The following is a 21,179-nucleotide window of genomic DNA, read 5'->3' as shown; positions in this document are numbered from 1 at the left end:
CCAAGGCGGAAGAAGCTGCGGAAGCGGCAGCGAAGCGGCGCGGTGGATGTGCGCGGCGGACGAGGAGACGATTGGTTGCTGCGGAAGGCTGTCGGCCAATGGGCGAAGGCGAGGGGCGGGGCGCTTCTGCAGCGCGCGAGCTCTTCGGCGTGCGTCGCGTTCCGCCGCGCGTGGCGCTCGCGGTGTCCTCCCGCTGTGCTCCCGGGGCTGCTCCCTCCGCTCTGCCTCAAACGGGGCTCGGCCGAGGCTCGAGGAACCCTCCCTCGGGTGGGCGCCCTCCGCACCCCCCGCAGAACGGGCACCCTTAGCACCTGAGAAGGGCTGTCGGGGGTGTGGGTTGCCGGTAACGGGCGGCGAGGAGGCTCAGCGGCCACATAGCGATTGATTACATCCGGAATGACCGTTATGCTGCGCGGCTCTCACCAGTGTCACCCCGCCCTGTGGGAACGGGACGCAGCCTAGGTTCGGGTGCATTTGTGCTCTTTTCCATAGTAAATTGACTCCACTGAGCCATTCCCCGTGTCTTCCGTGTGTGCTGAGAAGCTGCTCCAGCTGTGCCAGCGGTAATGTGTCTGGAGCCTTGAGGTGTGTTTACAGTTCTTGTATTGCAGGGCTGCAGTAGCGGTGCTGAGTGACAGAAGCCAAGGGATGTGGATGTGTCTCTTGCTTGAACCCGAGAAACTCATGCCCCTCAGGCAGGAACCACAGGATGATTCATGTTTGTGCATTATTTGTACAGTGCACAGAGGTATCCGTATGTGATCCATGCTATTATCATAATCCATAAGGATCCTCCTGTATCTTGAGTAATGCCCAAGCACAGGGTTCCCTGATTCAAGAGCTGCGTGCAGCTTCTGTAGGGGATGGAGATGGATAACATCAATATTGTGTTTGTCTGGGCAGGGGCTGACATTATTTGTTCTCATGTGCTTCCAACACATTATGAAAAGGTTCTTCCCCTAGAGGCTGGTCGGGCACAGGAACAGGCTCCCGAGGGACAGGTCAAAGCCCAAGGCTGCCAGACCTCAAGGAGGGTTTGGACAACACTCTCGGGCACAGGGTGGGATTGCTGGGGGTCTGTGCAGGGCCGGGAGTTGGATTGGATGATCCCTGCGGGTCCTTTCCAGCTCAGGATATTCTGTGCTTCCAATGTGCAGTGCAGTGCAGTTTTTTGGCAGGAAAGGCCAGCAGAACAATGGTGGCCGCGGTCTGCGCTGGCACCAGCTCCCTTTGATTCGGGACCCCATCGCTTTTCGGGCTTGGTTGTTTTTAATCCAATAGAGCACTGGAAAGGTTGAGGCTCCTCCCGCCCCCGTCTGTCCCCGAGGCGGTGCCGGTGCCGGTGCCGGGGCCCGGGCCGTGGCGGGGCGGTCGGGCCCGGGGCGGGCGGTCGGGCGGCTCCGCCCCGGGGCGGTGCAGCGCAGGCCGCGGCCCGGCTCCATAAGGCCGCGGGGCCGCCGGCCGGACCCAGCGCCCTACGGGAGGGGCAATGTGGGCAGGGAGTGCCATGGCCCGGGTCCGGAGCTGCTTCTGCCGCCTCCTCCTCTTCCTCCTCTTCCTCCTGCCGCCGCCGGCCGCGCCCGGGCAGCCCGCGGGTGAGTTCGCGGGGCCGAGCCGAGCCGGGCCTGCCGCCCGCACTCCCCTCGGCCCCCAATTCCCTTTCCCGGACAGCGCCTTTCCCTCTTCCCCTCCCCTCCAGAGGGTCGGGCACCCCCTTGCCACCCCTCCCCGGGGTCATCTGGGGAGGTTTTGGCAGCTGCTTCCCCTCCCGTGCCCTCGAGGGTGGCAGGTGGGACAGAGACCCGCCCATAGCTTGGCCGGAGCGGGGTGTCCTGCCCGTGTGCCCCGCGGTGGTCCCCGGGGGTCGATGGCGTCAGCAGGAGGATCTGTGGCTGGCAGCACCACCTGTATCCTGCCCAGCATCCTCTGTGCCAACGTGCTCCTGGTCAGGGATGCTGCAATCATTCAGTAAAGAGAGGGTTTGTGGTTATTTCCTCCATGAGAAAAGAGAGAAAAGGTATTTCAGTGTAGCTAATGTTGCCTCTTGCAGTGCCTTGCTTTTGGGAAAAGGAAGTTTGAGCCATGACTTCAGAGTTTCTGCATATCTTGATCATCATTATTCCTCAAGCTATAGTTTAAAATAAAGATAAGAATGTGCCTTTCACAGTTCCCTTTGGTGGCCAGATGTAAAGCCAGCAAAGTCTCCAAAGAGAAGGTTCCCACAGACTCAGCTGAGGAAGCAGAGCTCACAGCTGATGAGATGGGGAGGAAGTGAGTGGGCTTGGTGTGCTCAGCTCCTGTCCATAGGCGCACTGTCATGGGTGGAAGGAAGGGTTACCAGGGCCAGTGACCCACAGGAGGGCTGTCCTGGTGAGACTGCTCATCTTGCTCCAGAGGGTAGCATAGCTTTACCCTGCTTCTCCTTGTGAGAAGGTTCCAAGGTGCAGAGGATGTTGTGACAGTACCAGTGGACACGTGTGACAGTCCTTTTTGTGGAACAAGGGGAGCTGTTGTCTTGCAGACAAATTAGGCTTTAGGAAGGGCAGAAGGAATGGGGCGAGTCTAGACAGGAAACACTTACAGCATAGGTCTGGATTTCAGCAAGGGGGAGTAAGAATTTTCTAGGAAATATTTCTGTGGAAGAGTTCCATAACCTGATCAACATCCAACATCCCCAGTGAAGTACTGAAAGAAACTACATGAGCTGTTCTGGCCAGGTTTAATGTTACACAAGTATTCCAGGTGTGCAATACATCGAGTAGATGAATTTGCTTTTCTTGCCATGATGGTTGGTCATCTCTTCCTGCCTTCTAAAAGGCACTGGCACAGCAGGAGACCCAGCAGGTCTGAAGACTGAGAGCAGGGGGAAGAGAGATGGAAAGAAAAGTCCCAAGGAGCATTGCCCCGTAGAAGAACAGCTGGCCAGATGTTCCCAGGTGTTCTGAAGATGAAGCACCACTGAGGCACTCTTTAGCCTTTGAGGTTTGGGAGGAGCTGTAACTGCTGGCTCCACAGGAAACATTCCTACATTTAGCGGAAGACTTGTTAGCTTTGTCTTTTGTATAAACCTCTAAACATTTTAAGTGGACTTGGATAATATTTGCATAGTGATAGTGAAGGAGGTTTTTGCTTGCAGTAGTCCAAAGAGAAAATCCTACTAAAACTATGACCTTAGTGGAAAAGTCAACTGCACCAAAAAATGCTTTTCCTGGTATGTCATTGCTTGGAGAAATCCACCAGCAGTGGTGGCTCTGTTGTTTTGAAGGACCTATGTAAGTAAGCCAGGACATGGAAGTTTCTCCTCAGACACTGCTTGGCAAACTCCTTTATGATTCTGAAAATAGGATATGGAGAATGCAGATTGTGCTGGCAGCTAGTACCTCCCAGTCAGATGAGATTTGGGCTTCTTAAAGACAGGGAGAGCAATCCCAATGTTTTGAGCATGGAAATATCTGTCAGAAAGAAGCAGCTTTGAAAGGATGGTGCAAAGTTGTTCAGCTGAGGTGGAAATGATTGTCCGCACAAGTATGAGAGTGTGCAAAGTGGGAAGCAGGAGCATGTTGGCAGGCAAGGAAATTAGTGTCAGAGTAGGTTAAATGGCAAATGAATCAGCTGTGTGCTGTCTGTTTTGAAGGTGAGATTAACCTGTGGAGATCCATAAACACACAGAGCACGTGTGTCTTGGCATGTGTGAGGCCTCGCTGGGCTGCTGTGTCCTGTTGTGGGTGCATTTTTGGGATAGGTATATCTCTGATTGGAGAGTGGAGCCAGAACAGCCTGATATGAACAGGCAGAGGTGTAAGGAAATAGTGAATATTCATGGTTCTTAGTTGTAGGAAAGGAGAGGGAAGTGTGACAGCACATGAAATCTAAAGATTTGGAGTCAGAGAGAAGGGAGTGAATGGTTCACCTCCTTTGGGGATCAGAGGTAGAGCTTATAGCACAACAGGCTGATCCATTGAAGATCGGGGATGCTCAGTGGAGATGCTCTGTGTGGAACTGATCCTGCCTGGGGCCCTGATGGGCTGGAGGGCTGTGTAATGCTTTTGGACTCCTGGTGAGCAAACCCCTGCCAAAATGTGGAATGACTGGTGCAGCTGACCTCAGCTATTAATTGTAATCGATGATAACCACAGTTAACTTAATGAGTTTGGGTATTAGCTGCTGAGCTGCTCATGTGCTGATGAGCTTGTTTGTATGAAACTAGCTTGTTTTGTGGTGGAATAGGCCACAGTCTGAACTTTCCTCTTTATTGTTTTTTTTGTTTTTTTCTTCCGTTGAAGAGCATATCTTTGCCCTTCCTTTGCTAGGCTTGGGAAGGAGTCACAACTCAGGAAGGATGATAATTGAGGGGAAGTGTGAGTGTAGGTGGATGTGGCTGTGTGCTATGATTCTGTAACTGAGCCAACAACCAATGGGCATGGCAAGGTCTTGCAAGACAGGGAATCCAGTTTGACCTTTGCTGAATATGTATCTTACCTATCAGGCAGTGATCACCCCAAGAGCTTCCCTCAGTGTCTGGAGAGCCGTTATGGCTGTGATGTGTTTCAGTGGTTTTCAAGCTCTCACATGCCATGGAGCATGCATGGAATTCCTATGGTGGATTTGGGGTGGGGAAGGGAAGATGATTCACGTCTTCCTAGTTGTCTCCAATGCTTGGTAATTAATGGCAGCCTTTAATAAGATGAGATAAATACGGTCATGGATGTGATTGTGTTTTTCTCTTTGGAAACAAAATCTCAACCGGTGTTCCACCCGGAAATGGGTCATCAGCATGTCACGTTCTCAGCAGTGACGTGGTACAGCTCCCATAGCTGCCTTGGCCAGTGGCAGGAAGCACCTGAGGACAAGAAGTCCTGTAACTTGCTGAAAAATTTATTGCAAACTATACCTGGCCTTTGTAGGAGGAAGATGTGGGAGCAGGTTGGCTTTCTGCTTGGCTACAGTTGTCCCTGTGGTTGGATTTTTGTTGAACTACTCTGTGGCCTCTTTGAGGGCTGCTGGCAGTGTGTTAAATGCTGCACAGGGCACTTGGCTTGGAAACAGGTTTTTTGGGAAGTGAGGGGCAGTGCCAGGGAGATACCTGCCTTAGACTCCCCACCCCTATTACCTCCCAAACTGGGGGTGGTGAAGGATAGGAATGAGGGCAGAAAGTGGGGAGAGAACTGTCAGAGTATTCATAGAGTTGAAAATTGGCCTCTTCTGGTGCTGTTGCTCTAAGAGGATCCTCTTGGAGTTGTACTCTTCCCAGAAATCCCTCCCAGTTCTGCTTCATGTGATGATTCACTTCTTTGTCTTCTGCTTCCAAGCAGCTCTTGGGGAAATGTGTTGTATTCCAAGCACTGTGAAGGTTGGCTGTGCCCTGCTGTTTGTGTAACCTGTGCCTCGAGAGCCTCCAGAATGCAGCCCAAGTGTGACATCCCCACTGCTACAGACATGGGGGAATGCCAGTGGGGAGGGAGCAAGTGCAATTGAAATGTGAAGATTTCAATTTGAAACTTTCTGGAAAAATTGGTGTCTTCTCTGCCGTTTGTGGGTTGTTTTGGCTGGCTTCATACAAGGCAATTCAAGTGTGTCTTGCTCTGAGGTCTGTTCTGTGCTCTTCTGTGTGTGGACCTTTCCTGAAGTAGTGTTTTCTTCCTTGTGCCTCATCCTCTTGATTGCTTTGTTCCTTCAGCCAGTGTTTCTGTTCTGCTTTCCAGGTTTCCAGGAGATTTCCCTGCTCACTTCCTACGAAGTTGTAACTCCACAGAGATTGGGAAGAGAACGGCGAGAGGCTTCTAACAGCTCCTCAATAGAGGTACAGGGCAGTCTTAAACATATCTTCAGTTTAGAGTCTGCTTCCAAATAACATCCACCCAAAACTGACCTGAAATTCCCATGAGATGCTGCTGGTTTCTCCTAGCAACAGGCAAATGTCTGTGCTTGCAGAGAGCATCACCTCTGGCATCGCTGGCAGCTGAGGTACAGGAAGTACCTCCCTCTCCAGAGGTCACGAATTGCTGCAGTGGATTTTTGATCTGGATGTAAAACTTGCATCATGAGAATTGTTCAGCACTGGAATGAGCTTCAGGAAGGGTGGAGAAATCATTATTCTGAGAGATGCTCAACATCTGACTGGAAGAGGCCCTGGGCAGCCTGGGCCAGCTCTGTGGCTGGCCCTGCCTTGGGCAGAAGGTCAGATCAGACAGCCTCCAGGGACACTTTCCAGCCTGTGTTATCCTGCTGTGGCCACATAACTTCAGAGTGTGAGGGATGGACCAGCTGTGTTCAGTCACCAATCCTACAGGCACTGGCAGAATCTGAGCTGACCAGAAGTGCTGTGCAGGTCACTGCAGTTGGGGACAGGTGCTTGTGCTGGGATATCTGATACAGGGGTTGGGAGGTTCAGCTCAGCTGCTTTCTGTTCCAAGTCCCTGTTGCTGTGTGTGGCACTTGGCTGCCACAAGGCTGGGGAGGTACTGGCTCACTGTAAATGTTCAGGACTGTGCTGTCCTTTTCCAGCTCTTAACTCAGAACTTTTCTGTGGAATTTTTAGAAGGAAGCAGTAAGAAAACCACAGTTCTATTTTGAAACCATTTCCTTCACATGACTTTTTCCCCAGTCACACAGGAAGGGGTGTCAGGTTCTGGAGGCAGGGACAATTATAAAATAAACTTCAGGCTTATCCACCTTTCTGTGTTTCAAATAATGTTTTATTCATTAACATGAGTAAAATACCCCTTTCTTTATATTCAGGACAAGGTGTCATATGCTGTTGAGATTGAGGGAAAAGAATACATGGTTCATCTAGAAAAGAACAAGTAAGTGATGCATTTCTTTAAATTATTAAATTATTCAATCTGCTGTGTCCAAATGACAAGCTGGCAGGTAGCACATGAGTTTCATTTCCTGGGGTTCTGTGTGGGAAGTGCAGATACCTCCCAGCTCTGCAAAATGGGAAGAGATTGAGTCCTAGTGTCCTGGCCATCAGCCAGAGATGTTTTTGGATTCCTGCAGCCCTGGGGAACCCCTTCAGAGCAGGAAGCTACAGATTACTCAGTGGAGACCTGGGGAATCTACAACTCTTTCCATTCACAGCTAAAAATAAACAAGCTGAACTGTATTTCAAGTAAATATTTTCACTTTGGTCTGCATTTTGTTTATTGTTTTAGTTTGGTATTTTTTCCTGTCTCAGTAGCACACAGACACTAATAAATGAGGAAACTGACTTTCTATCCAAGGTCTGAATACTGAGAACTCGCAATTGATATAGATGCTGTCTGTCTGGAGTTTAAGGGTCATTCGCAGCACCAGTACATGGTCATTTACCAGGCTACTGCTACTCTAAACTGCCCTTGTGATAGAGACACAACTGTACAAGCCCTTGGGGAGCTTCAGCTTCCACTTGCCAAGGCCCTGACCCTCAGAAACATGGGAATTCAGCTGCACCACATCAATAGAATTACCAAGATGGTGCAGCAGTCTTAGTCGTGGGAGACTTTCCCAATGCACTTCCTCCCTAAAGTGGGGAAGAGAAGGCATATGCAGCACACTGAGAGCTATAATTTCATTTTCATGCTTGGAAACAGGCTTTTAGCACAATTTAATGGGTTTGGCTGCTTGTTTTACTCTCTGAGGTGAGGTGGTTGGTTTGATTTCATTAGCAGTTCCACCATTCTGGTCTCTTGAATTTTACTGTGGAAATATACAATTTCTTTGTTAATTTTGGAGGGGTTTCCTGTTTAATGTTTTAATATTTAATTGCAATTTACCTATTTGTCGCATTTTTGATTGGGACCATCTTACTGCTCTGCTTCAGTGTCATAGACATTTCATGAAATTCCTCTTGTATTCCTTCTCCCCTTTCATTGCAGAGAACTGCTGCCCAAAGATTTTACAGTTTATACCTATAACAAGGAGGGAAAGTTGCAATTGGAACATCCAGATGTCCAGGTAGGATTTCTTTCTCTTCATACCCTCGCTGAAGGTGACTGGAACACTGAGCATCTGTGGGTTGAAGGAGTAATGGATAGTTGTATATTCTGCTGGGCCACCTTCAGAACCCTCTGCTCTCTTCCTGGAGAGAATGTGTAATTTTGGATGAGGGTCTAACCTGTAAAAGACATAGGCGACAAAATCTGTATTATAGACCCCTATATCAATGTCCAAAAATGCCCTTGCCAGAGAAAATGGAATGTATTTGCTCCATGCTACTTCTTGTCTAGTTTCCAAAATATGTGTATGCAGAGTACACAGTGGAAGTATCCCATCTGTCAAGGCTGATGAGGGCTGTGCTCTGCAGCCAGTTGGTGCAAACGGCAGGTGTTGTCCCTCCTTCTGCTGCAGAGAGATGACAGACAAGCCAGAACTTTTTGCCAGAACACTGAAGAGTAATTTGGCCCAAATCCGTAGGGAGGGGCTGGCCTTGAAATATTTGAGGCAGGGTGGAGGACAGAACAAGAGAGGAATAGCCTAGGTCAAGTTAAGAAATCCAGCTGTGATGAATTTAACTTAAAGTATTTTGTGTTCTCGAGTTATGATCACTGCTGGTCAGTGACAGATCAGTGATTGCCCTGGGTGTGCAGATATGCCTGAAACACGTGTGTAACACAGCCTTGTTTTCCTGTCCAGGATCACTGCCATTATCAGGGATACGTGGAGGGGACCCTGGACTCCATGGTGGCTGTCAGCACTTGCTCTGGCCTCAGGTAGCACAACTCATCCTTTGTTTCCCAGCTGTCACATTGTGGCTGCTGAGCCCAAAACCCAGTTCTGCTGGTTTGAGCTGCAGCTCAGCCAGTCAGGGAGTCTCTGGCTGCACTGAATTGCCTTGGTGCTGTTGTCCTGCGGTATTCAAGGAGTTCATGGATATTTGAACTACCATCAAATAAGTCATTAATGCAGTTTGTTGCCAGAGTACAGTAAGTTGGTTTTGACACATACTTGGATTATTTTCCAACTTGCACAGATGGTCATGGCAACGGTATGTAGTGCAGAAATGGAAAGTTGAACACTAGTCTCCTAATTTCACAAAATTTGCCCTAAAGCTGGTGCACCTCAAGTTTGGTTGCAAATTTTTTCTACTTTGGGCTAATTGCTGTGTGTTCTGGACCACTGATTTTTTTCAGGGCCATGCCAGGCACCAGAGTGCTATTAGTGTATTTGAGCTAAAGGATTTCTGCTTAAGACTTGTGATGTAATTCCTGGGGTATTGCAGAGTCTTACAGATACGTTTAACTTACTACATTTGTAAGGCCCTACTCAGTGAAAGGCTACTGCCAGGCCTAAAGTGAAGTGCTGGCTTGCAAGAACTGGGTACAGGCAGGCTTTGGTTATCCAAGAATAACTGTTCCTTTGTTTAGCTGTAAAAAGTCTGGGTAACTATCCTCTGTGCTTAGTGCCGGATTTCTCACTGCCATATTTTAGGGGTTTGGTGACAATAGGGAATGTCACCTATGGGATTGAGCCCATGGATTCCTCTTCTGGCTCTAAACACATTTTATATCGACTGGATAATGTGAAGAAAGAGCCCACAACGTGTGGAGTAACCGCTGAAGGCCAAGAAAGGGAACATGCAGAGGAAATTCTCCATCCCAGTATGACCCAGCTGCTGCGGGTAAGTCCTCCCCAGTCCCCCATAATGGGTTTTGTGAGTTCACTTAAGAGTATGGAAGCAGCTTATCAGATTTCCTGGGGCTTAGCACATACCTAAAGGTTTGTGATTTGGGGAGTTCCTGCACTGCTGGAGAACCCAATTCTTTCCCTAAAGCAGCCACAGTTTCCCCCTGCTTCTGCTCATGGCAGGGAGGGTGGGGCAGCTGGTTAGAATATTTCTGGGCTTTTTGAGGGGTCTTTTAAGGGCACGAACGTGACCCACATGGAGAGTCTTGTTAACAAAGTACTGCATCAGGAGCTGGGAGAATATTGTGGTGTTTATTCCGTCTTCCTCACCATCGCAATAGCAGTTTGGTGTAAAGGTCCCCCTTGTCCTTCAAGGACTGTCTGTTCAGGAACAAGATTGCAATGAAAGCAGAAGAAAGAAAAATGTTGTTTCACTTCAAGTTCATTGGCATTTGCTTGTAGAATCTTTCTGCCCCTTTATAAAAGTGTGTGCTGTCTTTCCAAAGCAACCTGTGCAGAGGTCCCTTGCTTTTGAGACAGGGGAAGTCTTTGTGCAGCTGAGTTTTAGTGTAAAACACAGAAATTGTCATTGCGTTGAATTACACTGCTTGGGTTTGGCACTGTGTGCTTTGGGTGTGTCTCAAACCAATGGTGGTATCAAGTGAAATATGACAAAGTCATGAGCGTCTTCTTTGTTTACACTTGAGTTAATAAATCTGAAGTTGTCTAAAACTTTTTTTTCCCCCCAGAGAAAGAGGGCGGTCCTGCACCAGACAAGATACGTGGAGCTGTTCATAGTTGTAGATAAAGAAAAGGTGGGAGTTGTGTGTGGTTTTCCCTTTTTTTTTTTTCTTTTTTTTCTTTTTTTTTCTTTTTTTTTTTTTTTCCCCTCGAGAGGGCCTGAAAAGCCCTCAGGCTTCATTACTCCCAAATGGATTGTTGAAAAACACTTGATGCTTTACACAAGTTATGCAAGTATGCTACCCTAGAAGTGGATAAATGTGTGCTATGCAAACCTCCTCAGAAACAGAATAAACCATCAGACATGGAGGGGTTCTGTCAACAAGGAATCCCATAGTGTAAGGAAAGCACCTTGTAGAAACTGCCTTTGCTGTTGTCTTTGGAATATAGAGCTGCTGAGCAATAGCAGTGAAGATGCTGCTGTCTTGATTAGCATCTTCTTGGAGATTTGGAGCCAGGCAAAATGTTCTATTCCTTTTTCTAAATGTTGTCTTCATCTCTTCTCTTTGTGAGATTAAGTTTCTTTGTCTTGCAGTTTGAAGATTTTGGGAAGAGTGAAACAGAAGTAAGAGAACACATGGTGCAGCTGGCAAACTTCCTTGACAGTGTGAGTAGGAGGGTTGCTGTGTGCTGCAGCCCTGCTGCCTTTTGTAGATGTCCACCTTGGGGTCTCTTCTGGTACCACTTTTGGGAATGCATCAGCATGGAAGCTTTTCCACTTTTAAGTTCATCTGTACTTACCTACCTTGAGAATTAGTTTAGGGAACTCTTCCAACCTATGCTACATCCAGTTGGTAAAAGGTGGATGCTTGCAATAATATCAATAACAGCAGGCCACTTGTTTTTGTCTGAGGATATTAATAAATATTTCTCCTCTGTTTTCTCCCCAGATGTACGTTATGTTAAACATCCGCATTGTGCTGGTTGGTCTGGAGATCTGGAAGCATGAAAACATCATCAGCACAGATGGGGGTGCTGGGGATGTGCTGGCAAATTTCGTACAGTGGCGTGAGAAGAACCTTGTTTTGCGGCGGAGACACGACAGTGCCCAGTTTGTCTTGTGAGTACCAACTCCTTCCCTTTGGTCCCAAGCAGTCTAGTCTGCCCTCCCCTTCCTCTGGGAGCTGGGAACCTCCTCTTCTCTGAGACAGCACAGCAGTGTGCAGGTGATAGAGGCAAATGGCTGAGAAAATACTAATTTTAGAAGTTCTTTTATGTGAAGTAAAATGTGTATTGTGCTATGGCACTTAATCTCTAAGAACAAAATAAAGAGTAATGAGAAGGAAGTTGACAAAGGAAGAAATGCATGGAGTTTTCCACACCAGAAAGGCACAGCCAATTAAACCGAATGATTTTAAGGATGGATCACTGAGCTCTTTATATGCAGAGGGATGATGAGGAAGAGGCTGACTTTCTCTGCAAACACTTGTCTTAAATTAACAGAACAAAGGAATCTTGAGCACAAAGCAAAAGCTTAACTAGTGCATTTGTTCCTGCAGTCAGTAGCAGTGCTCCTGTGTCAAAAACACTCATTGGAAAGCTGGAGCAGCAGGATTTGTACCCCACAGGCGGGAATGGTGTGCTGATATGGGCTGTATCTGTACAGACAGGTGATGGTGTTTCCTTTCTCTCCATGATTGTAGGAAGAAGGGTTTTGGTGGCACAGCTGGAATGGCCTATGTGGGAACAGTGTGCTCCAAGAGCCATGCAGGAGGCATTAATGTGGTGAGATTTCTTTAGTGATCTCTGAATGTGATTGAGATCAGAGTTATGTACTCTAAAAATCTTCCTGGAAGCACAGAATCCTGCATAACTAAGCTGAAGTGGCTTAGTGGGGCTCTTGTGTTGTCCCCAACAATTTCTGACACTTCCAGGATATGTGGATCACAGCTCTGTAGTCTTCTGCTCAGCTTCTCGTCTCCTCAGTGTGCAGCACTCGTGCAAAAGGGAGGAGATTTCTCTGGGTCAATTTAGACCTCTGCCTCAAAAGTATGTAGAAGCTATGGGTGTTCTCAAACCTGTCCTGTGCTGTCTGACCTGCAGCTGTGACCTCCCTGAGCAGTGCTGGTTCACTGCTTGTTTTATATAGAATTGAAGAGCCTTAATGATCCAAGTGTTGGTCTCGGATAATTGGCAATCCGAGCAATCTGGTTTCTCTGGACTAGTGACAGAAGTGCTGGAATTTGCACATTTCAGGAGAATTGGGCTGGTGTGGAGAGTTGTAATTTTTGTGTTAACATTGCAGCTGCTCTGGAAATTGGAGATTGTTGGGTAGTGTCCCAGAAAGGTTTCTCTGAGGGCTCTTATTGCTAAGCAAATTCCGTACACTGGGTTGGAAATCCAGGACTGTTGGTCTGAGAATCCTGATAATGTAGAGACAGAAGGGCAAAAGCGTCTCCTTTGCACATAAGTAAACATTGACTTTGTCAATATAAGCTCTCTGCTGATTCATTGTGTTTCACTCCTGTGCAGTTTGGAAGGATCAGTATCCAGATGTTTGCATCCATCATGGCTCACGAGCTTGGCCATAACCTGGGGATGAACCATGATGATGAACGTGTCTGTCACTGTGGGGCGAGCAGCTGCATTATGAGCTCTGGAGCATCGTAAGTAGCTGGCCAAGGAAAGGCAAAGAAGGCCCAAAATGCCCCATCCATGTGCTTTGTTTTTATAGATTATTTTCATTTTCAAATTCCCCTTTCAAAGAATCGTGTAGTGCTTGTAATGAGGAAAGCAAACATTCCCCTTCTTCTGCAAACAGAGGGGATGCTCATGGGTTTTCTTATTGTAAAGCTCAGCTCATTTTCTCCATTGCAGGGGATCAAGGAACTTCAGCAGCTGCAGTGCAGAAGACTTTGAAAAACTGACACTCAACAAAGGTGGGAGCTGCCTGCTCAATGTTCCAAAGCCTGATGAGACCTACAGCATCCCATACTGTGGGAACAAGCTGGTGGATGCTGGGGAGGAGTGTGACTGTGGCTCACCAAAGGTTCGTAGCTGTGTGTTTTCCCAGTGATGCCAGGGCAGCCTTGTGCCCCTCACTCAAAGGGGACTGTATGTGACAGAGGGGAAGATTTTGTGACATTCAGAGCGCTTCTGTCCCCAGGAATGTGAAAGTGATCCGTGCTGTGAGCCAGGAACTTGCAGGCTGCGATCTGGTGCTGAATGCGCGTATGGTGACTGCTGCAAAAACTGCCAGGTAGGAGACTGCAGCGTTGTTTGGAAGTTGAGAAAAGGAGAGTATTGGCTTAGACAGTGTATATGTGAGAGGGAGTTGTCCTGCATGTCCTGCACAGCCCTACGAGGGCTTCAGATCAGTCCCTTGTTTGGGGCATATGATGGGTCAGGTGCAGTGTGTGCTGTCAGGTTCCTTTTTTCTGATGCAGTTTTCCCTCCCCTCTCTCTTCAGCTCCTTCCTGGAGGCACCGAGTGTCGGGCAAGTACCAACGAGTGTGACCTCCCGGAGTACTGCAATGGCACATCCCAGTTTTGCCAGCCGGACTTCACCGTGCAGAATGGGCATCCCTGCCACAACCAGGAGGCCTATTGCTACAATGGCGTGTGTCAGTACTACGATGCACAGTGCCAGGATATCTTTGGCTCCAGTAAGGAAGACCACAGTGTTACAATCTTTCTAAGAGTTGTAACTAAAGAATACACTAGGTTTATTTAAAATATATTTACTCTTCTGTAACAAAGATCAGTTGGCTTTGGCAGAGGATTTGAAACATTTGGTTATGGCTTTGCTTTCATGCATTCTTCCTGTGTTACACTTAGTCGTGTGCTGGGGATTCAAGTAGTAATTTTGTTGCACTTATCATTTCTGGTAAGGTGGGGTTTCTGCTCTGTAGGGCTGTAAAGAAATATCAAATACTAGAATTAGCTCAAGATAAGTAACCATTTTTCTCTGTGCTTAATTGCAGTCTTTTTAGTGTTTTGATCAAATTCCTAAGCTCACTGCTGCATGGCAAATATTTGATGTAGCAGGGTAGTTGCTCTGGGTGAGATGTTTTGTGCCTGAGTAACATGGCTCCTCTCTGGGGATGGGCTGTTGTTTGCAGAAGCCAAAGCAGCCCCCAACATTTGCTTTGCTGAAGTGAATTCCAAGGGGGACAGATTTGGCAACTGTGGTTTCCATGGCCATGACTACAAGAAATGTTCTAGCTGGTGAGTTGAGCCCAGTGCATTGGGAAGTTCTGAAATACATTGTTGGGAATCTGTATTTGGGTGCTGTAGTGTCAGTTTGTGATATTGTAGCTGGTGCACAGGGGAGGGATGCAGGGCTGTGGTGAGAAGTGTGTTCCACATCTCCCATCGTGGATTGTGGTTATCCAAAATGTTCACATACAGGAAGACAAGTAGCAAATCATCACGTTTTCCTTAATGTAGAGATTTCAACAGCTTAAAGAAAGAAGGGATAAACTACTCTGGCAGTACTGGAATAAGGCCCAGTTCAGTTGCATTTGCCAAGTTGCTTCAATTTTGTTTTCAAGTAGTATCTTCCAGTAGAAAGGAAAGATCATATGAAATACATCGTAGTCTTGTTCTCAGAATAAATTCAAGTGTCACTACAGTGTTCCTATGTTGCTGTTGTAGGAATGCCATGTGTGGGAAGCTGCAGTGTGAAAATGTGAAAGCCATGCCTGTGTTTGGAATCAAGCCTGCTATTATCCAAACTCCCATCAGAGGCACCACGTGTTGGGGGGTAGATTTCCAGCTGGGCTCTGATGTCCCAGACCCAGGAATGGTGAATGAAGGCACCAAGTGTGGTAATGGAAAGGTAATTAAAAATTAAGAAGTGGTATCCTAATTTAATAATTCAGGTTATTCATGGGAATAAAATTTTCAGCTGCATTGTTTCATGAATAGTTATGACCATTATTTTTTGATGCTTGCAGTTAATGTAAAACTACACAAGTCCATTGATTTCCCCCCCAGTGCCCAGTACTGCACTGTATGTGCATCAAACATTTAATGAGCCTTTCATTTGTAGGTGAAGCGAAAGAGATTGAGTTTGAGAGCCAGAGCCTTTGCTCTGTCAATGAGCAGGAAGAGCTGGCCCACACAAATGCCTTGAAGACAACTTTCAATTAAAATCCAACTAAACTAAAGAGTGCAGAGGCTTAGCTGTAGCAGAGGAATGTACATTCCACATGTCCTTACTGGGCACAATTTAATTGCTGTTCCTTTACATTCAGACTAGAGACAAAAGGCTCCAGTGCCAGCTCAGCCTCATGCTGAGAGGCCTTTTGTGGAACAGAATTTCTGCAGAGTTGGGATTTATCAGCAAGAGTGTGAGAGGCTTTGTGGCAGCAAGCACAGCATGGGTGTGGAGCCCCGAGCTAGGAGCAGGGATCTGGGGAGGCAAGGGGACACTGAAATACCATCTTCCCTCATCTGTGTGCATCTCTGTTCCCCAGATCTGCAGACACTTCCAGTGTGTGAGTGCCTCTGTCCTGAACTACGATTGTGACGTGGAGAGGCAGTGCCACGGGCATGGGGTAAGCAGGGAAGAGAGGCAGCAAGTTTTAAAATGGTGATTAGTGATTACTTTTCTGTTTTGTCAAGCTGTAGGACTCTGTAAAATACCTCTAGGCAAGAGAGCCTGTAGCAGTGTCAAAAAAGTCTTTGGCAAAACTCTCTGCCAGGCAAGAATTCCCAATTCCAGTGTTACTAATGAAATTTGACACTGCATCTCACAAAGAAAAAAAAATAAGAAGCAAAAGCCATGGTGTGTAAGCTGTTGGGATAGCTAATCCTTGGAAGCTCTTCCTGAACAGTGCTGTGTGTGCTCAGTCATGTGAAATCTTGGGATGCCTGGCCAAGGACTGTTTGGAACTTACATGGGAGTTACTGGGTGAAGTTCTCCAAGCTGAGGAATACAAGGGATGGAACAGGTCGTGGCTGCTGCATGCAGATTTAAATTCATGGAAATGAAAGTTACTGAGTATTTGTGTTTTGGAATACAGGTGTGCAACAACAACAAGAACTGCCACTGTGAAGCAGGCTGGGCCCCCCCTTTCTGTGACTCCAAAGGCTACGGGGGCAGTGTGGACAGTGGCCCTCCATACAATGGCAAGTGGCTGTGAGAGCTGTGGGCTGGGGCTGGGATAGGGGTCTGTAAGGATCTGGGCTGGTTTAGTTCAGGTGTTTTCTGACACCTTAGAACGAAGATCCTCTTGGGCCTCTTTGTGTCTAGACTGGGAAAGGAAGCCCCAGTGAAGGGAAGCAGGATTCCTGCATGAAGGAAAGCAAACTGACAGAGCTGGGAAGCTTGCTTTGCTCAGTGAGGGTTTGAAGGTGAAATAGGAAGCCAAAGCCAGGCTCTGATTTGGGGAAAACTTGCACTGTGTCCATGTGGAGTATATAAAGATGTGATTGGTGTAACTTCTGTGGGCTGCAAGAATGATCTTGAAGACTGTTTTTCATAAGCTGGTGTGGGTTTCAGAAAGCTAGACAACATGATGCAATAACAGGCTGGAGAAACACATTGGAGCTTGGGCAGACCTCTCAAATCATCAGACAAAAAAGGGAAAGGCTGTTTTAGTACAGCCTGCAGGGAAGAAATTGCTGCATATAAAAATGTCAAGATTAAGAACCCAAGTTCTTGACTACAACAAACAGTGGTTGGAGAAGAGGTAGATTTAAGACCAGACCAAAAGGCAGAAGCTCTGTTTTCTTTTCTCGTAAAATCTTTAATAATGAAACATTACAGTAATGAAAAATGAGGATTGATCTCCTAATTCAACATGGTGTTGCAGCCCAAGGTATCATGATGTGTACAGCTCTAAAAGATGAACAGAAAAGAGTCTATTTAGGCATATATCTTCCACTCTCACTGGATTATTTTGTTTTTTTTCTGTGAAAAATAGAAAACAGTTATAGAACCAGTCCTACCAAATATTCACTGTTATTATGAGTCAGGTGGTGGTAACACCATGTAAGACTTATTTCTTCTCCACGGTTTTTTCCCCTTAGACAAAGACACCTCTCTGCGCAATGGGCTGCTGGTGTTCTTTTTCCTGATCCTCCCACTCCTCATAGCTGCTGCTCTGGCCTTTGCAAAGAGAGACAGGCTGAAGCGATGCTTCAGGAGGATGATGTCCCGCTGCCATTCGTGAGTGCCTTCTCCTTTCTGCTTCTCCACTGCCCTTTGAATGGTCCATGGATGTTCATTTACATGAGCCAATCCAAAGTGTGGAGGAATATTCCAGTCTCAGGATGCCACGTTAAGGCCCCTGCATCCAACAACACATGTAGCTTGCCCCCGCCAATGACAGAAAAGATAAATTCATCCCAAATCTCTTTACTGCTATGTTTGTTCTCATGCATGGGTGATGGGGTTTATATTTTTGGGTCCCATCTTTTTATAAAGGGGCAAAGGGAAGCTGCCAGAGTCCTGAACAGAAAGAGGGTGGTTGTTTTTTTAGATTTGTGGTAAATATTATCTTCCTGAAACTTGATATGTGCTAAGATAATATAAATCCAGCTGTCAGAGTCACAGTGCCTGCATTCATGGCCAGCACAGTCATTGTCTCTGAGTTATGTGCTCACACAGACCGTATCCATCGGATTTCAGGTCACTTCAGTCACCTCCTCCTCGGCCAGACACCGAACCCAGGGACTACCAGCAGAGAGGCTTCTCCCATGGCATGCCTTATGCTCCAAGAGCTGTTCCCATGGTAGGAATCATCTACTTTCCCTTACTCTGTTGCTCTGACATTGCCAGGCTGGTTTGCAATTGGTCTTGAATGTCACTTACTTAGTGATGCAAATATTTCGATTCCTTATGTGCAATTTGTGAACATTCTCATTATGTTTTCTTTGCAGGATATGCATCCAAACACCTTTCCTGTCCCAGCTTACCCAGTTAACCAGCACCCTCAGCAGGCTTTCCACCAGCCCTACTACCCAGCGCCACAGTACCCAGTGCAGCAGCCACAGAGGGTGCCCAGCAGGTCAGTGGAGTTCCTGCAAGTACTGTTGGCAGTGGCACTGATGGGATTTATTGCCCTGGCCTTCACTCCTGGGAGCCCTGGGGTGTTCATCATGTGTTGTGTGCAAGCAGGGCTGACTTTTCACTGGGAGAAGTTTCTCCTTCACTTCACCCTGAAAGGCAGGGCATTCATCCTGTGCTGTCACGGCTGTGTGGTGATGAATGAGGCACAGAGCACTGCTGTGGGAGCAGATTAGTCCTGCAGGTGGATGAAAGTCCTGTTAAAATTGTCAGTTTAAAAGCAAATTACTCAATATTCTGTCATTTTCCTGATTTGGAAATGTTATGGCCAAGTACAAAACCATTTCTCTTAACTTTGAACAGAAAGTTTTCCTTTCTTTTTTCGCCTTGCTTTCTAATTGTGCATATAGGATGTAATACTGTGCCATGACAAACACAGTCCCAGGAAGTGCCAGGTACTGAGAGGATGCACCTTAATGTAGCTCATGTTGGTGGGGCACTTGCAGGGGGGTCTTTAAACAATTTTGGGAGAAAAGGTGAGTTTTAACAAACGGGAGTTCCCTGAGGATTTCAGGCAATTGAAGGCATAGTCTGACTATGGCTTGTTCCAAGTGAGTCTTAGCATGGAGGCTGCAGTTGGGAGCAGCGGTGTGGTGGCTGGGGGATCCTGGCAGTGGCATGGTGGGTGTGTGAGGGCTGTGGGTGATGGGTTCTAAGGGACTCTCAGTGACTCCTCTGTCCCCTTGCAGGCCTCCACCCCCGCAGCAGAAGGTTGTACCTCAGGGAGCGCCGCCACAGCAGCAGAAATGTTTACCTCAGGGACAGTATTTCCCATCCCGACCGGCACCTTTGCCTCCCAAATAGCTTTTGGCTTCCTCGGGGCCTTCACGTGAGCTGACCTGTTGGCTGCCACAGCTGAAATTGCAGTTCCCCTTCTGGCATCCCACAGCAGTGCCAGCAGCTCCCTGCTGCAGCCTGGGACAGGGCAAACCAGAGATCCAAACCAGGAATGTAGAACTTTACACTAAATAAATACCTCGACCAAAGCTCCAGGGACTGAAACACCCAACCCATTCCTTGCTCTGTCCAAGCTTTGCCACTGCAGCCAGGCTGGCAGCAGGAGTGCAGCAGCCTGCAGGGAAATAGTCCTGAAATCCAGTGTGTGGGAGTCGCTTTGGGTTCCCCAATTTCTGCCATGAGCCCTGGTAAGGAAATTGTCAGATTCGTTGTTGTCTCTCTGTGCAGTGAGGAATTGGCATAACCTGTTTGCAAAACAAGGAGATCTGGTCAGTTAATTTACAGGTACTCTGCATGGACTGAAAAGTGTTTCCCATATACACCTTGATGGCACAAACTGAATGAGGTCTCAGTGGACATTTTCAGAGGAAGAGAGATGTATTTTAAAAATGTTTATGCATGTATATATGTTTATAGATGCATAATAATGCACTTAAATTCTTAACTCCATGCTGACTGACACTAAGCTGTGCTATAGGAGCACTGAGTTTAATGCTTTTTAATTAGAGGGTGGCTAAATGAGACTCCTGTACTAATTCCCACTAATACATGGATGGACAGTGAAGATAAAGGTACGAGAACACACAGCCATATTCTGGTTTTAAAAAATGGGATGCTGTTAGGTTTTAATTCAGGTCTGAAGACAAAGCAGTCCTTGCAGAGTTTTGGGATGTGGGAAGTGTCCCTGCTTGGACCACCAGAGCTTCTCTGAGCACTTTAAATGAGAACCTGGTGACTGATGCACCCCATCTTTTAATCTCCAAACCTTTGTAGTGTCAGTCAGGATGCTTCTGGGCTCCCGTGTGTCAGACTAGACTGCCCTCTGCTCCTGCACCATGGGCTAGACTGGCTTTTGGAGCTCCTCCTGAGCAGAGGTGCTCAGCATCCAGTGTGCTAGGAGAGGGAGCTGTGGATCCTGATCCCATGGTGCCATGGGTAGAAACTGGATGTCATGCTCACAAAATAGGAATCTTGCACAACTTGCTAAAAGTGAGGTTCTATTGCACAAACTTGCTAAAAGTGAGGTAAGTGCTGAAAAGAGTTCTGGGCTGTTTCACTCTGTGCTTGCCACAAGCGCAGCTCAATCCCCCTAATATTGCCAAAAAATAATCTTTCCTCTGTATATACATACATAAATATATATATAGTGTGTACAGTAATAAAATACTTGAACTCCTGTGGTTTCCCATAAACTTAGACAAAGATTTATAACACAATTAAAATCTGTAAAATGTCACCTAGAATTTCACCAACTGTATTGGTGGGGTTCTCCTTTTTGTTCCAAGATGATCAATCATTTCCTAATGTTGCTGTGTCCTGCTCTGCCTGGGCTGTCTGTCTGTCACAATGAGCTCTGCAGCTGGATGCAGCCCATCTCCAGCCCCGGTCAGAGGGTGGGGAAAGAGGAGGGGATCCAGGAAGTCATCCAGAGAGATGTACTTAACTGTGTGTGATACGCTGTATGTGTGAACTAAACTATGCTGAAAATGGTGCCTTTACTAGACAAAGAGTTTTTGTACTCACAGCGTGCACATTGGAATAGCTGCAGTTGCGGAGGGCAGGGATGTGTGGTTTTAGAAGCAATCCCATGGACAGGAAATAGCTCCAGTTTTTGGTGTTGAATACTGAAGATGACTACTGACTTTCTTTTGTAAAGTGTATGGATACCTGTCCCCCGGCAGGTCTGGAGCTGGTGGGGCCACAGTCAACACCCATGTTCACCTCCTCAGCCGGCCCCGTGCTGGTCTCTGGCCAAAGGGCTGTTCCTGACCCCTTTGTACAGACCTAATGAGCAATAAAGATGCCAGTTTTGTACAAGGCTCTGCCTCAGCTTCTGCTTTGGGGGAGGGAGGGGCTGTTG

At 47.2% G+C, this 21,179-nt stretch overlaps 1 protein-coding gene across 5 annotated transcripts; it reads left to right on the top strand.

The window, feature by feature from the left end:
• The first annotated feature begins 198 nt into the window (after positions 1-198).
• LOC146427947 (disintegrin and metalloproteinase domain-containing protein 9-like) lies at positions 199-21,136 on the top strand. 5 transcript variants are annotated; one of them, XM_085080837.1, is made up of 23 exons: positions 1,413-1,595; positions 5,703-5,800; positions 6,739-6,803; positions 7,857-7,935; positions 8,614-8,690; positions 9,409-9,598; positions 10,353-10,418; positions 10,880-10,951; positions 11,235-11,404; positions 11,988-12,069; positions 12,817-12,950; positions 13,162-13,333; positions 13,451-13,543; positions 13,754-13,949; positions 14,406-14,511; positions 14,941-15,124; positions 15,765-15,845; positions 16,314-16,419; positions 17,323-17,461; positions 17,924-18,026; positions 18,175-18,302; positions 18,712-18,756; positions 19,051-19,188. In XM_085080837.1, the coding sequence occupies exons 1-22, from the start codon at positions 1,490-1,492 to the stop codon at positions 18,716-18,718; spliced, it is 2,454 nt and encodes an 817-aa protein (XP_084936963.1). In that variant the 5' UTR covers positions 1,413-1,489; the 3' UTR covers positions 18,719-18,756; positions 19,051-19,188. The 5 variants fall into 5 exon arrangements, with proteins under 5 accessions (XP_084936965.1, XP_084936964.1, XP_084936963.1 ...); XM_085080839.1 differs by lacking the exons at positions 1,413-1,595; positions 18,712-18,756 and adding an exon at positions 199-462 and having other exon boundaries at positions 19,051-21,136; XM_085080838.1 differs by lacking the exons at positions 1,413-1,595; positions 18,712-18,756 and adding an exon at positions 449-585 and having other exon boundaries at positions 19,051-21,136.
• Positions 21,137-21,179: the final 43 nt, after the last annotated feature.

This window comes from Lichenostomus cassidix, chromosome 22 (assembly GCF_008360975.1).
Source record: "Lichenostomus cassidix isolate B80296 chromosome 22, HeHo_3.0, whole genome shotgun sequence".
Lineage (NCBI taxonomy): Eukaryota > Metazoa > Chordata > Aves > Passeriformes > Meliphagidae > Lichenostomus > Lichenostomus cassidix.
The sequence above is the reverse complement of the archived record's forward strand: the minus strand, read 5'-3'. Positions and strand labels throughout refer to the sequence as shown.

Excerpts from the sequence above, each read along its gene's own strand:
- LOC146427947 (XM_085080836.1), top strand. The coding sequence starts at position 1,490 with ATGTGGGCAGGGAGTGCCATGGCCCGGGTCCGGAGCTGCTTCTGCCGC. Across the intron at positions 1,596-5,702 it reads CGCGCCCGGGCAGCCCGCGG|GTTTCCAGGAGATTTCCCTG; the intron begins GTGAGTTCGCGG and ends TCTGCTTTCCAG. Across the intron at positions 13,950-14,405 it reads CCAGGATATCTTTGGCTCCA|AAGCCAAAGCAGCCCCCAAC; the intron begins GTAAGGAAGACC and ends TGTTGTTTGCAG.